The sequence below is a fragment of the Lissotriton helveticus genome, chromosome 4_1, assembly GCF_964261635.1.
Source record: "Lissotriton helveticus chromosome 4_1, aLisHel1.1, whole genome shotgun sequence".
NCBI lineage: Eukaryota > Metazoa > Chordata > Amphibia > Caudata > Salamandridae > Lissotriton > Lissotriton helveticus.
The window spans coordinates 447,165,346-447,180,981 of record NC_136063.1 but is presented as its reverse complement, the minus strand read 5'-3'; the positions used below and the strand labels follow the sequence as shown (position 1 = coordinate 447,180,981).

Here is a 15,636-nt window from a genome sequence, read left to right as displayed (position 1 = left end):
TCCGGAAGATGGGCCTTGCCCCCAAAATGATAGCGAGCGTCATGGCCCCATATCTGGGACCACAGGCCAGGATCAAGGTAAATGGCCAGCTAACACCACCACTGGCGATCCACCGAGGCACGCGGCAGGGATGCCCGCTCTCGCCGCTCCTGTTTGCCCTGGCAGTAGAACCCCTAGCAGCACTGATCAGACGGGACCCCAGAATACATGGCATAGCCCTCGGGGGGAGGGTCAATAAGGTGGCGCTCTTCGCGGACGACCTGATCCTCACTCTCTCACACCCTCGAACGTCTCTGCCGGCAGTCCACGACGTCCTCTGCCTCTACGAACGGGCGTCGGGCCTCAAAATTAACCATACTAAGTCTTGGGCGCTCAACCTCACTGTGTCTACTGAGGACGTCCTTTACCTAAAAGAGGCTGTGCCCTACCAATGGGCGGAGAGCCACATTCGTTATTTGGGCCTCACCCTTACTCCGCATTTGGACTCCTGGTCCTCGGTGAACTGGACGGAATGCCGCAAAGCAGTGCTGGAGGATCTTAGGAAGTGGAAACCTCTGATGATATCCTGGTTGGGGCGTCTCAACGCAGTCAAGATGTCGATCCTCCCTCGCATCCTATATGTGTTCCAATGCCTGCACACCCCTATTCCCCTGCACTGTATTCGGAGCCTCCAGCGCGAGATCACATCCTTTATCTGGGGAGGGAAGCGCCCCCGGTTCTCACAAAAGGTCCTCATGGAGCCAAGGGACAGAGGGGGCCTGGCGTGCCCCAACTTGGTGCACTACTACTGGGCGGCACATCTCCGCTTCGTGGTGGAATGGGGTGCACGCGAAAGTGATAAACACTGGTTTCATATGGACCGAGCGGTCACGGGCCGTACCATATGGGACCTGCCCTGGCTCCCGCGGACGGCACGATCCAGAAGTGCATACCTTGCAGTCCCCACGAAAACGGTGCTGGATATCTGGGACAGCATAGCAGTGACAAGAGGTTTGACCTCGTTCCCGTCCCCGCACACCCCGATAGCTGGGAACCCGCAGTTCCCCCCGGCCCACCGGACTCGGGCGTTTGACAAATGGACTCAAGGGGACTGTAGAGTAGCTGGGGATCTCTTCCTTGAGGGCATGCCTAAAACTTGGAAGGACTGCAGGGAGGAATTCCGGGTGCCGCCACAAGCTAGCCTTCAACATATACAGCTACGCCACTGGACCACCAGCGACGAAATGTATCAGGCAGCTACTCGGGCGTACACGCCCTTTGAGAAGCTGGCGCGTTCTCTCGGGGGCCTGAAGAAGCTGATCTCCCAAATCTATAGCATACTGCAGCACCCTACATTGGCGCCAGCGCATCCCTATCAGAGGAATTGGCATTCAACATCGGGCACAGACATTGGCCCCTCTCAGTGGAGCAGATTATGGCGGGATATACCCAAGGTATATCGCAGCATCCCACAGAGGGAAAATGCCTACAAGCTACTTACACAATGGTACTACACCCCTCTTCGCCTTAGCCAGATGTTCCCCAACGCTTCCCCGATGTGCTGGAGGTGTAAATCTGCGACTGGTGACTTTGTGCATATTTGGTGGACGTGTCCGACCCTTGCTGTTTTCTGGAAGGAGGTGCTTAGCCATATCAAGGGGGTACTGGGGTTCCCTCTGCCCGAAGATGTGAACACGATCCTGCTTGGCATACACCCTGCCGCGCTCAAGGCGCTTACCCGCGGCGATTGGATCCTCACGCTCCATATGCTGGGTGCCGCCAAACAGCTCATTGCATTGTACTGGAAGCGAGTGGAGGCGCCACCCATAGCTTCTTGGTTTGTGCGCCTTTGGCAGGTCCTTGCGATGGAGCTCCTAACAGCGCGGCTGCAGGCGCAGGATACGCGCTTCAAGGCGGTATGGGAACCTTTAGTGCGACATCTCTGCTCTATAGAATATGCGCGATACATGCCCACTAGGCTCCGCACTCTGCACCTCTTCGAAGACGCGCTTGTCCCTAGAGACCCGGCCCGGCTGCGTCCCTGACTTCCATGCGCAACGCAATTGCGTCTACAGACACACACGCCCCCGCACCAGCTGTCCTCCGCTACACCGCCCGTGCCTGACATTCTGCCTCCCCCCCCTCCATGTCCCCACCTAGGACTCTCTGTCTTTCCTACTCTCTTTCTTCCTACTTGCCACTATGGCACTTGTTTCTCTCAGAGACGGTTACGCCCCGTTGGGCAGTTAGAGACAGACGGGCCATCTGCCCTTTACATATCCTACTCACCACTGCAGATAACCTCCTGCCTGCCGCAAACGCTTTGACACTGTATCTGCAAGCCGTGCGGCCGGCCCTTCTGAGAGGGTTGTAGGCAAGGCGCTGTGTTAAAGTTTGTACTCCCGGCCGCTCTGCCGCCGCACTCAAAAATTGCATCTTACGCGGCCGGCCTCGATACGAGGTTGTAGGCTCATCGCTGTGTTTAAAAAATAAAACAGACTTGAATATAAGCCAAGAATTGTATGCCGGGCCACAGGCAGACTTACAAGCCTAACACCATATTCCCACTTATGTGTACACTAATTCAAACTCATTCTCACACAAGTTAACCCATTCAGACTCATTAAGACTGATTAGAATGCTTTTACCATTCTGCAATAAATCCTCCTCTTGGGAGTGGAGCACAACCCTGCATTATATCTATGCTCTTCACAAGTTTCAGTGTTCTGTGCAGTCCACTTTTCTTTCAATAATGCAGAGAGCGTGTGTAGGCAGTCCTACAGCATCATGCACTGGGTGGGTGGATTACAGTCCACATGCAGGCCCTGGGGAACATTAAGTGGAGTGTTCGGATGGAGTGCATCACAGTTTGGCACGCACTTTCAGCAAATCAGTATACGAACAGCTAGCCATGGAGGCTGTCCACTGCCGATATGGGACCCTTTGACAAGTTGTATGCCAAGTGTACAGGTGGACCCACAGGGTTGTGTCAGGAGCTGGGGGTGTGGGCCATTTACACAGGGAATGCTCAGCAGTTTAAAGCTGCTGGCCTCACACATGTTGTGTTAACGTATAGGGCCGCAGTTTGCAGACAGAAGAAACTCTGGGGGAAGATAGTGTGCCTGTAGGTGCCTCAACAAGACACCTTCAGTGTTTGTTTACAAGCATGTTTGTTTATCTCTATTTGCATGTTCTTGGTGTTTGAATCCAGATATAATGGCAGATGAGCCTTGCCCGAGGTCTGTTCCTGGTCTCTCTGGGTAAATCACTTAACCTCAGTGCTACGTGTAGAAGTTCTCATGTAAAACATGTGTAAAATGTAGAGTGCTCTAATGGCCTTGAGCCACATTTGCGCTATATAGAACTGCAATAAAAACCATAACTGTGGTTCCATATACAATGTGTGTTTCTGTTTCTATAAATTTAATCTTATGTAGTTTCTGCATATGGGCTTTTTTTGTGATGTTCGTATGGCATACATGTTCTATGCCTGTTTTCACTTGCTGCTCAACTTACACTTTGGAATTTATAATTAACGCTTTCCCTGAGATGTTTTGTGTTGGGCCTAGACGAGTCAGAGTATTTGTATCTAAACTCGGGTAATGGATCTGCGCCTTGTACCCAATGGTCCTCCAGCTAGAACACTTCCCTCTCCCCCAATCAGCTTTACGTTATTATTTGTAAGATATCAAAAACAACAGCAAGCATTAATTGATGTCATGAAAATACTTAATACCTGCAAGCCCCGGATTCATCAATAGCCATAATGAAAACAAATAAAAAGCTTTCAATGCGGGCACAAACATAAGGCCCTTTTTTCTTTTTAATTTCAAGATAGATTTTATTGGGATTTTACATGAGTTAAGTACAGATACAGTAAAGTTATTCAGAGGAATGAAAAACAAGTTCCTGTGAGGATAATATATATGGTAATTCAGGTAACTCCTATAGTATACGGTGGGAAGGAGCAGCAGGTACTGTATATGGTGTGCATAATTGTATTCAGTATATTGTGGAGATATGGGTTTTTAATGAAGTGTGTAAGGATTATGAGAGTATTGGAATGTTGGGTGCTCCACTGTAGACAATGGAGTTCTCCCTCCTTCTACGGGCCGGTAAAGGCCCGCAGAGCAGCATTCAAATGTTTTACAAAGGCCTCTTGGAGCTCGAGGGGATTTAAATCCCCTCGAGCTCCGAGAGGCCTTTGTTTTGTTACAGCATTCTGCCCTTTAGTGGCAGAATGTTCTAATAGCCTTATAGCCCTTCGTAGCAGGGCTATACGGGCTATTAAAGTCCTGCTACCTTGTTAAAGTCCCTCGCCTTCGGCTCGGGCCTTTAACGCGGTAGCGGGCTTTTAATAGCAGGTATAGCCCACTATGGCGGACTATAAGGCTATATTAGAACACTGCAATATTGGGAGCTCCATTAAAGACAATGGAGTGCTCCCTGCTTCTATGGGCCGGTAAAGGCCTGCAGAGTAGCATTCCAATGTTTTACAAAGGTCTCGAGATACCTTTGTTTTATTTGTTAGAACATTCTGCCCTCTAGTGGCAGTATGTTCTAATAGCCTTATAGACCTTCGTAGCAGGGCTATACCAGCTATTAAAGTCCTGTTCCCTTGTTAAAGTCCTTCGCCTTCTGCTCGGGCCTTTAAAGCGAGCTATAAGGCTATATTACAAGGAGCTGACTAGAAGGAACTGGCTATACAAAGAAGGTTACCCCTGCTGATTGTATGGTTTATGATAGGAACGTTAGTTCAATTTAGTGATAAGCCATCTGCCTTCCGATTCAGCTTCAGATGAGGTAATAGTGAGTCCTGAGGAGATAGAGATGAGAGTGATTAGGCCATTTTTTTATGAGTACTGGGGCAGAGGAGCGGTGACCCACCCAGGCTTTTTTCAGTAGGGTTCCTTCTTTTAGGGCTACTTTTGTCTCTTGTACGAGTATTACATCACCCTTGAGTACATGTGTGTAATCCAGAATGTTTTGTCTTTTTATTGGGTGGTTTAAGCCCTTAACATTAAGAGAGAGAATCTTTAGGTTATGCATGAGGAGGCATTATGGGTTGTTTTAGAGTGGACCTAAGTTTCATGCTGTAGTGGGTTGGGGGAGGGTGTGGGACAAAAGTGAAGGGGTGACAGGTGGTCTAAGGGGTGTGAGAGTGAGGTATAGGGTAGGGGGTAGGAAGGTGAAAGAAGGAGATGTGAAAGAGGTATAGGAGAAGGAAGTAAGAGAGAGAAGACATCTGAGAAAAGTGGTGTATAGCATAAAAGTAGTGTCAAACGATGTAACATATTGCTGAGTAACCTAAAGATTTACCAATCCAGCTTAAAGCAGGGAGCGGCCCATTTATTTTAACCTGGCTCAGAATCTAATAAAGTATGTGAAGGCTAGGGTTGGTTTGAGGTAACAAGGAAGTTTCATCATAGAAGCAGTGTCAGAAGATGTAACATATTGCAGAGTAACCTGAGGAAGTACCAAGCCGGCTTAAAGCAGGGAGTGGCCCATTTATTTTAACCTGGCACTTGGCACAGAATCTAATGGAGTCTGTGATGGCAAGCGTTGATTCGTGGCACCAAGGAAGTGTCATCTGTCGGGTGTGGCGCGGTCTCAGGCTTTCAAATAATTAATGGTGTATTCTTACAGCAAATGCTTGACAGTTTTTTTTATTACAATTCTGTAACACTCTTTCAAATTACCTGGGGATCACCTACGTCATGGCTGTCAGGCACTTGGGCAGGGCGAGGCAGACTGCTGCTGTGAGACAGATGCCTGGACATAACTTCAAAAGCAACTTGAAACGCCGTAATGGAGCTGCAGCGTGATATTGTCACCACACTCACGGCGTTGGAAATCCAGCCAGGTACATAAAGCATGCAGGAAACAGTTTCGAGGTACACAACGTGTGTAAACCAGGTTGTGCCCCTACCTTGCTGAAAGAATGAGGCAATGGAAAGCAAGTATTTATGGACTAGAACAGTGCTTGAAAGGCACAGTGGTGAGGAGCTCTCTGATTGGATGTTTATATCGCGAACTCTGCAGCCTGCATAAGCTAATAGCTTTGTTACAAAAAAACAACACCAGTGCACATCCTATTTTAAGTAACTATTATCCAATAGACATCTAGCCACGTCAAACCGATATATCAAGTGTTCATTTAGTCCACAATTGAGGCACACAATGTTCATTAATATTCAGTGTTCTTTTATTTATTCTTCTCTTGTCACAGCCGACGCGCGTTTCGCCCTCCCCGGGCTTTTTCAAGCTAGGATGTGCACTGGTGTTTTTTTGTAAAGTGTATATGACACTCTGCCTTACCTTGAGTGGGTAGGGGGTCGTAGATTGGTGCTAAAGGTGGATGAGCACCACATCAGATGTGCACCCCAACAGAGTAATACAATTGATACTCATCAGATTAACAAGAAGGGGGATATTTTACTTTACGATGTGCTGATTGTGTTAAGCAAATCCGCCATTTGCTTTTTGTGAAGCTAATAGTTATGTGCAGGCTCTGATGTTTGGCTGTTTCTGTTTTCGGTGAGCAGGGTAGCTGTATTCAGCGTGATTTCGGTGGTCTGAGCATGTTTGACATAGTTAGCATTAAACAGCTATTATGGGGCATGTCTTGGGACTGCTTTTGCCATCGCTGAGTGCAGGGGTCGCACAGGCAGTGCCAGAGGTCGAAATGAACAAGCCAGGGGTCGCAACTGCGACCCCTGACCCCTAAATGACGCCCATGTGTCCAGGGCCCTCTATACCTAACAGTGCTCTTTGGTTTTTGAGGACTAAGCGTGCTTTGATCCATGAGGCCTGACCTCATCTCTGTATGTTGAAGGTCAGGGTGAATGGAACATCGAGCCATGCCTACATTTTCGAAGAGGAAGTGCCAGGTGGAACTACTCAATTCAGGAAATAGAGGACGTGTAGTTTCCCTTTAAGACGTAATCACAGTAAATAATATCAATTTGGACCAAGTGGCTGGAGAATGTAACCAATGGAGATGGATACAATGGACAGAGATGACAGACTCAGAACCGTATTGCGTGTTGGAATATGGATGCTTCCAAGCCTCACGTTTCAGAGACCTGTTTTTCTCCAGTTATAGACTTCTTTAATACCACAGCCAACAGTACATGGACAAATGAGAAACAACCCAGTGCCAAGCAGAGCGGTAATCAACATTTCAGAAGCCATTATTTCCTGTGGTGAAACCAAATGCGTTTCAAACTTAGCAAAACATGGAGCCAAACATTAAATACATAGGAAACCCCTATATAAAACCGGTGTAATAACACCGCTTCCTCGCTTTGCTTTCCCACTTGCCACCGTTGAACATACAATACCTTTATAGCATTGAAGAGCAGGGCCGGATGGTTGCAGAGTTTCTTCAAGGCTAATATGAACACCAGGTGTGGGCTGCTCTCGAGGACTCCTTGCAGGCACGAGCGGATGACCCGGGAGCTAAGCAGCTTCCGATAAAGCTCGAGCTGCAGTGCTGTGGGTCGGCAGAAGACGATGCTCTCAGTTTTGGGCGGGAGAAATTTATCAATAACCTCTTGGGTTCGTCTGAGAATGAATAGTCCAGTCAGACGGGCAAGTTCTGCAGCTCTTTCTTCTCCCAATTCCTTTTCTTCCTACAAATTAAAACAGATGATCATCAGAGGCACAAACCTGCCCAGTCACAGAATAACGGTATGACAGGGTAAGTGCTAATCATATTATGTCGAAGTGTATAAATATTGGACCCTTGCTACAGAATGTCACTGGGTAGAGCTGGGTTTTCCAGCCCCTGCACGTGCTTTTTTTCCACTGACTTGTGGGCTGTGATTATGGGATAATCCTCTGTTCTGATATCTTCAATTGGGCTCTGCTTCCTGGGGTCTGAGAAGTCAGCTTGAATGAGGGGTGGACCGACAGTGGATAGGACTGTATTTGAAGTTTGGAAAAGTACAGCCAGGTGCCTACTAGTTTTTGAATTAGGTAAATTAGTAGTTTTGATACTGGGTTTGAAAATTGCTAAAAAGTGCCCATTTCGTACAGAGAGGTTATATTTTAATCCATGGCAAATCGAAGCTCACCACAAATGCGAGAATAGATTTTAAGCATTCTTTCAGTTGCGCAATATTGTTTAAATATCAGACAGCGATGTGAATATGAGAGATAGCTGCTTAATCGGACTCATACTTTCCCCTAAAAGGAAGGATTGTAGTGCAGAGAAATGGCATACACTGGTGAAGGAGTAGAAATCTAGATGGTTTATAAAATACGAGATTGCTGCAGGGAAAGGGGAAAGCCAATGTTGCGTTGTTGAGTATTGGAAAGCTGCCATGTCCCTTTTATTCTTAAGTCTTGTTACTGTCCTTAGGCCCTAAATTCTGGAGAGTGGAGCATTTGTTAAAAGAATGGGATTCAATCCTGGGCATTACTGTTTGAAGTGTCAGAGACTTTAACTTGAGTTTGAGATAGTTATAAATTTAAACATTAACAACCATGGATGTTGCTGCATTTTGCCAGGTTAGCCAGTGTAAAGGTGCCCGAGCAACATTTACCTTTCTGTAGTGTTATGTATGTTAATTTTTTGGAACAAATGGAATATTTCTTATGTTTCTGACTAGTGCCTCTGACATATAAGAACGGATCTGCTATTTTGCTTGGCTGCTTGTACATCTAAGATGTAGGAATGTGGTCATGCCTGGCTTTCAGATCTCTCACTGCTCAAACCTAAAGAGGATCAATAACAGTAGGGTCATTGCAAAAGACCCACTTTGCCGCTTCTGCCTCAAGGAATGCTAACTGATAAATGTTAGACGTGACCGCCTTAGGCTGGTCTTCCCCCAACGTTTTGCCTACCACCCTCTATTTTTCTGCACTCGTTTTCATTGACTTTAGGGCTCTGAGCATGTTACCACTGCTAACCGGTGCTAAAGTTCACATGTTCTCTCCCTTAAACATGGTATCATTGGATAATACCCTATCTGGCATATTTAATTTAATTAGTCCCTAGTGAAGTGCACTATGTGTGCCAGGCCCTGTAAATTAAATGCCACTAGTGGGCCTGCAGCACAGCTTGTGCTACCCACACAAGCAGCCCTATAGCGATGTCCAAGGCCTGCCACTGCAGGGCCTGTGTGTGCAGTTTACGGCCACATCAATTTGCATTTAAAACCCTTTGCCAAGCCTTAAACTCCCCTTTGGTTACACATAAGTCACACATAAGGTATTTTTTGGGGAACTGTACGACATCCTACAAAAATATAAAAATGGATTCGCTGGATTTTCATGGGTAATTCTGTTGTCCATTTGGTTAGAGGAGTATGTTTTAGGGTCGAGCCTGCAAGATCATGTGCACGTACATGCGTCTCGCTTGCTCAAGACTCTTGTTTACAGAAAAGGGCATGGAGGTCCTCCCATTGCTTACCATTTGTTGGCTTGCACAGCACTCTTCTTTACATCCTCGCAATTCGTCAAGGCAGGTCTAACATAATTTCTATACCTCTCTGTGGAGCAAGGACTAAGCACTGATTTATTCAACGTAATCGGGCCCGTCTGCTGCTCCTGATGTGATTGAGCTACTTTTTTGTTCTTTTTTTACTTTTAGTGTCCTGCAAACTGAAGGCATGTGACTGGCAAAAATGTGCTCGGCAGGACAAACAAAATTGCAAAGATATATTTTCTATAGTTAACCTTCTTTTATTTTGGCAAGTCTTCTTTTCTCACTTTGTAGTCATGTTTTTTTTTGTTTTTGATTGTGGGCGCAGTTTTTAAAAGATGAGGATTATGTTATTGCAAAGCGACATTATTATTTTCTTATGTGTGATTTATGAAAGGATGCTTTAACGCATAATTGTGAAGTACACCCTAATCTACCCCACACAAATCCGTCCCACTCAATCCAATCCACTCCAATCCAATCCAAACCACTCACCCCAATCCAATCCACTCCAATCCTCCACACTCAAATGCTCCCAACTCAACCCACTCCAATCCAAAACATTCTGCCACACTCCAATCTGCTCCACTCCACTCCACTCCAAATCAATCTGCTCCACTCCACTCCAAATCAATCTGCTCCACTCCACTCCAAATCAATCTGCTCCGCTCCACTCCAAATCAATCTGCTCCACTCTGGTCCATAACAATCTGCTTGGCAGTTCGGGCTGGACTGTTCCCATGAGGCACAGGGTCAGACTGATTTGCATATGGCCATGTCTGAACTGGGGTGGCGGAGTGAGCTAAAGAACGGTGATGGATTAAACCCAGATCAGTTGACTGGGGGTGAGTGTTTGTATTGTCAACGCTCCGTCCATCATCACCTTTGGGTTTGTCTTTGTTCGCCCTAAGTTGGCAGGGTATGCTCAGATGTGAGTCCCTTGCTCACTTTGCCACTGGAGTCAAGCAAGCCCGGCTGAAGACGGCTGTAATGCCAGAAACCGGTCCTGGGAAGCTTGATTCCGGTCCAGGAAAGACATGGCTTGGCAGTTCGGGCTGGACTGTTCCCATGAGGCACAGGGTCAAACAATCTGCCCCACTCCGGTCCACAAACAATCTGCCCCACTCCGGTCCACAAACAATCTGCCCCACTCCGGTCCACAAACAATCTGCCCCACTCCGGTCCACAAACAATCTGCCCCACTCCGGTCCACAAACAATCTGCCCCACTCCAGTCCAAAACAATCTGCCCCACTCCAGCCCAAAATAATCTGCCCCACTCCAGTCCAAAACAATCTGCCCCACTCCAGTCCAAAACAATCTGCCCCACTCCAGTCCAAAACAATCTGCCCCACTCCAATGCGCCCCACTCCAATCCAGAACCATCTGTCCCACTCAAGTCTAAAATAGTCTGCCCCTCTCTAATTCACCCAGTCCAATCTGCCCACTCCAATCAAAACTACTCTGCCCTTTCCAATCTGTCCCACTCCAATCCAAAACAATCCGCCCCACCCCAATCGATCCCACTCCTATCCAATCCACTTCACCCACTCCATCCCAATTCACCCTGCTCCAAGCCACCCCACCCCAATATAATCCACCCTAATCCAATCCACTTCACCGCATTTCAATAAACCCCACTCCAGTCCAGTCCAATCCATCCACTCTACTCTACTCTACTCTACCCCAATCTAATCCAAACCATTCCACACCAAGACACTGCACTCTATGGCACTCTCTGTCACTGAACTGTACTCCCCCCTACGACACTACTCCAACAAATTCAGTCTACGACACTCTACTCCCCCCACCCCACTTTAGGACACTCCACGCCACTAACGTTTAGCCATGCTGAACAGCAGCCACAATCGTGTACAACATGACAAAACCACATTACCAAAGCCAGTAGCTCTTGTATAGGTGAGACCTACTGGCTTTGCCAATGCTTGTTTGGCACTTGTGCTGCTTTAAAGTTGTGAATCTTTCATTTATACATTGTGTTCATTGGTGCAGGCCCAGTGACACCAAAGCAAATGAGTGAGCACAGTTCCTGGGAAGATGGCCATTTTTGGACCGTATATTCAGCCTCTTTTTGCGTGAAGACCATAGTCTAACGTTCCCAGATAGCTTGAAGATTCTTCCTTGCCCACTTAAGAATCAAAGTTGTGTGTAGATATTGGAGGAGGAATGGACATTAAATACGTTTTTGAAGGATGCGTAGGAATACTTTGTGCTCGCAGTATCTCAAAAGCTCAGAGATTTGAGGATCAAAGCCTCAGAATTTCGCAGGAATTGTTATTCTTTTGTCAGAGTTCCATCCAACGACATATTAAGTAGGCCTCTACTAGTTGCGTTGTCTTGTTTGAGGCCTCGTAGGTGGCTCTTTGGATGTTGCTTCTACTCTCAAGCCTTTTGATCTTGGTCTTATTTCTGACACACTGGGATTGTATGGAAGCTTCCTTCTTACTGACTGTGATCTCAGGGTGAATGAGGGTGCTATTCCTTTTAGTCGAATGAATGAACACATGCCTTCTGCTAGGTTCTTTTGTGATAATTTCCATACTAAACACAGGCAGAGGGCTCATTAGCCTGAGTGACTGCTTTGTGTCCTTTCTCTTAGGATCCAGGTGGCAGGTGCAGAAAAAACAAGAGATGGAAGTAAATGTCCGACATATTCTTAACCATTAGTAACGAAGCTGGGCATCATTCCATTCCGTTTTGCTCCCTGTGCCATTACAAGCGGGGATCAACCATAAAATATTATTTTTAGTCCAACTCCAAAAGGGCTAATAGCCCAAGCTGCTAGGCCACGCACCCCGTGAATGGGGCATAAGCACCCACAGCCACATTTCAGTTTTATTAGTCGTCATTCGTGCAGTGCAGCTTCAGGACTAATGGTTAGCACAGCAACCTGCAGTCCAGGCACACTAGGTCACCGAAGACGAGTTACTACCGAAAACAGTGATGGAGATGCGAAGCGTACCTACTGGTTTTTACACCAGGTGCTATTCCATTCCACTGGTTATTATGCTCTCGGAAACTACACACAGGGACTAGCCACAAGCAAGTCATTCTTAGCACACACCCAAAAGGAGCAAGTCCGTCCTCAAACGCTCCTGTGGAGACCCGTGATTGGTCCGTTCTGTAAATGGTACAATACAGGCTGGAAACAGATGCAGCATGTCCAGAATACCTGCCAGCGTTTCAGACACACTCAAGCGATTCTCCTGCCCAGTAGTGTGTGTGGATGACCCCAAACGTGGGTCCCAGGGGTGCTGTGCCTCCCAGTGAGACCTAACTAGCAAAAGGTGCCTGGGGGTGCTTCTGATCAAATGGGCGGGGTTTGGACGTTTGGGATGGACTGTCCCTTTATGGGGTAGGTGCAAGACTGATTTCTGGGTGGTCGGTCTCTGTCCATAATGGCACAGACAATCTAGGAAATGATAGAACGAAAGGCATTCAGGGTAAGGGCTGCGCGTCAAAAGAAAAGCATCGCAGTTTCTCCTGCTTCGAAAAGCTTTGAAACCATTCCAGTTCTGATAATTATCGGTAAGATCTCGGTTTTACTACAGTTAAAACAGTTTTTCTGTGTCATGAACACTTGTGGAGAAAGGGCACTTTACAAGAACCAAAAAAATTAAATAAAGTCAATGATTACAAGTGGTTAACCAATGGTAAATTACCAGTGGTTCAGACTGATTGAAGAATGTCCACCTTTCACCTTCATCCTGTTTAGGTGAGACGGCCTCACAGGCTTGCTATGCCAGCTTTATGTCTCTGATGAGGCCAAACAAGGCCGAAACACTGCTGCGGTGCTATTGTGCTCCCAATGATGTATGTCATTATTCATTACACTGACACCATTCAGACAGAAGGACGTCAAGTGCCATTGATCTGCTTCCGCCTCTTAAATCATTACCTAACTCAGCCAAGCTCCCTCAAAAAGCCTGGTTTTCCCCTGAGCTCCGCGCAGAAAAATGGCTGTGCAAACATCTGGAGAGACGTTGACGCAAGTCTCAGGAGGCGAGGGGCAAAGACTGTTTTAAGAGAGCCCTCTCCACCTATCATAAAAACATGAAGAGAGCATGGGAAGTTTTTATCACCTCACAGTTAGCAAAGGCAGAGAACGCCCCCAAAACTTTATTCCAGATGCTAAAATCTTTTACAAACCCTAAGGCATGTGATAATCCTGAGACCCCCTCCCAAGCTCTCTGTGACGATATTGCCCAGTATTTTGCGCAGAAAATAGATCTCTTCTACGAAAAGATCTCCCATTCTGGGAGCCAGCAACCAGTTGCTCTGTCTCTTGCTCTGCCCGCATCTGCTAATTCACAATTGCTGGAGTGCTTCCCCCCTATATCCGTTAATGAGGTGGAAGCCTTACTGCATTCAGTAACATCAGGCTCTCCCTTAGATGTCATTCTAGCTAAAGTAGTCACTTCCCTCTCCAAACAATTGGCCCCGCACATAGGCACCATTTTTAACCTCTCTATGACAGAGGGCTATCTTCCCCGGGAATGGAAAGCGGCACAGATCATCCCAATCTGGAAAAACTCCAAGGTCCCTATGGAAGAGCTCTCCAATCTCCGTCCCATCTTCTTACTACCTTACTTGAGCAAAGTATAGGAAAAATATATCAATAAACAGCTGACCAACCATGTCGAAAATACTGGCAGTTTGGATCCTTCCCAATCTGGTTTCAGTCCCCAAATACAGCACGGAGTCTGCAGTGTTGGAGATCACAAACAACATCAGGATGACCTTAGACAGTGGCCACTGCTGTTGGACCTCTCTGCCGCTTTCCACACGGTATCCCACCTGATCTTGCTCAGGAGATTGAAAGAGATTGGACTAAGAGAGCCTGCTCTCCAATGGATGACAAGCTTTCTGTCCTCCCATCCCCAGACTGTCAATCTTGGCCATTTTCGGTCGAAACCGATGGAATTGACCAAGGGAGTCGCCCAGGGCTCATGTCTAAACCCCACTCTGTTTAATATCTACATTGCTCTCTTGGCCAACCTCCTCAAAGCCTGCAGCTTTATGCCGATTTCATATGCTGATGACAGCTCCTCTTCTCATTTAACAAATCTGACTCATCGGTTCAGTCCACATTTTCTACAGTAATACAGTAATGACGGCCATTGCAAATTGGATGAAGAGCAATTTTCTCCAATTAAACATGGGAAAGACGGAGATTATGCTCTTCGGAGACGCACCATCGCTGTGGTCACCAGATTGGTGGCCGGTTTCTCTTGGCACACCCCCTGGCACTAAAGCCCTTGTTAAAAACCCGGGCATCCACCTTGATCGCGCCCTGTCCTTGAAGGAGCATGTAACTCGCACCGCCGGGTCCTGCTTCTATATGCTGGGCCTGTCACGAGTTTTTTCCCTCCTCCCGGATTCCACTCGTAACACCCTTATTCAGGCTAGGGTTACGAGTCACTGGACTACTGCAATGCTCTCCTAGTCTCAGCCAATGAGTTCTCATTCAGCAGATTGCAGGTGGTCCAGAACACTGCAGCACGCCTCGTCGTAAATGCCTCTCCGAGAACTGCCTCTCTCCCCCTTCTTCAATGTCTCCACTGGCTTCCTATCCGTAAATGTGTGATTTTCACAATTTGCTGTATTGTACACAAGGCTTTGCATAACAAATGTCCTCTCTACATCTCTTCGAAACTTAAGCCTTACGCTCCTTCCAGGACCCTAAGGTCAGGGAATAAAGCGCTCCTCTTCGTACCCCAGATTAGAAAAACTATGCTAGGTGGAAAGTCCTTTTCCTACCTCGCTCCCCTCCACTGGAATCTGCTCCCCTTTCACCTTAGATAATGTTCCGACTATGTGCACTTTAGGAAACTCCTCAAGACATTTTTCTATTTTAACTTCTGCCGTCAGCCTGTCTAGTCGAAGAGTCCAAAGCGCTGAGATACCCCTTCGGGGGTGATTCAAGCACATACAAAACCTATAAATAAATAAATAAACAGCCAATTATCTAAATGGCTTGCCTTTAAATTACACATAACCATCCATGCACCATCTAGGACATGGGACTTAGGCCCACCATCTCTGCGCCTCCACCTTTGGTAACACATTCTGTATGTTTAAGCATAGAAGACCACTCATGCAAGAAAAGGGCGTCAAAGTGCATTTACACAAGAACACTTGCAGTCAATTTGCATGCCACAAGAGGACAAGTGACTGCAAAGCTAAACCAGGACCACGCTACCTCCC

At 47.0% G+C, this 15,636-nt stretch overlaps 1 protein-coding gene and 1 long non-coding RNA gene across 6 annotated transcripts in view; one reads left to right on the top strand and one right to left on the bottom strand.

Annotated features, from left to right (window-relative positions):
- The window catches only part of RAD54B (RAD54 homolog B), a 608,133-nt gene that overhangs the window by 127,108 nt on the left and 465,389 nt on the right, over positions 1-15,636 (bottom strand). For all 4 annotated transcript variants that reach the window (XM_078687026.1, XM_078687028.1, XM_078687027.1 and 1 more), the window contains one exon: positions 7,323-7,613. In XM_078687026.1, coding sequence (XP_078543152.1) covers positions 7,323-7,613 — 291 coding nt within the window. The remainder of the gene's footprint in view (positions 1-7,322; positions 7,614-15,636) is intronic.
- LOC144828658 (uncharacterized) overlaps positions 1-15,636 on the top strand; it is an 82,182-nt gene that overhangs the window by 22,970 nt on the left and 43,576 nt on the right. The window lies entirely within an intron of this gene.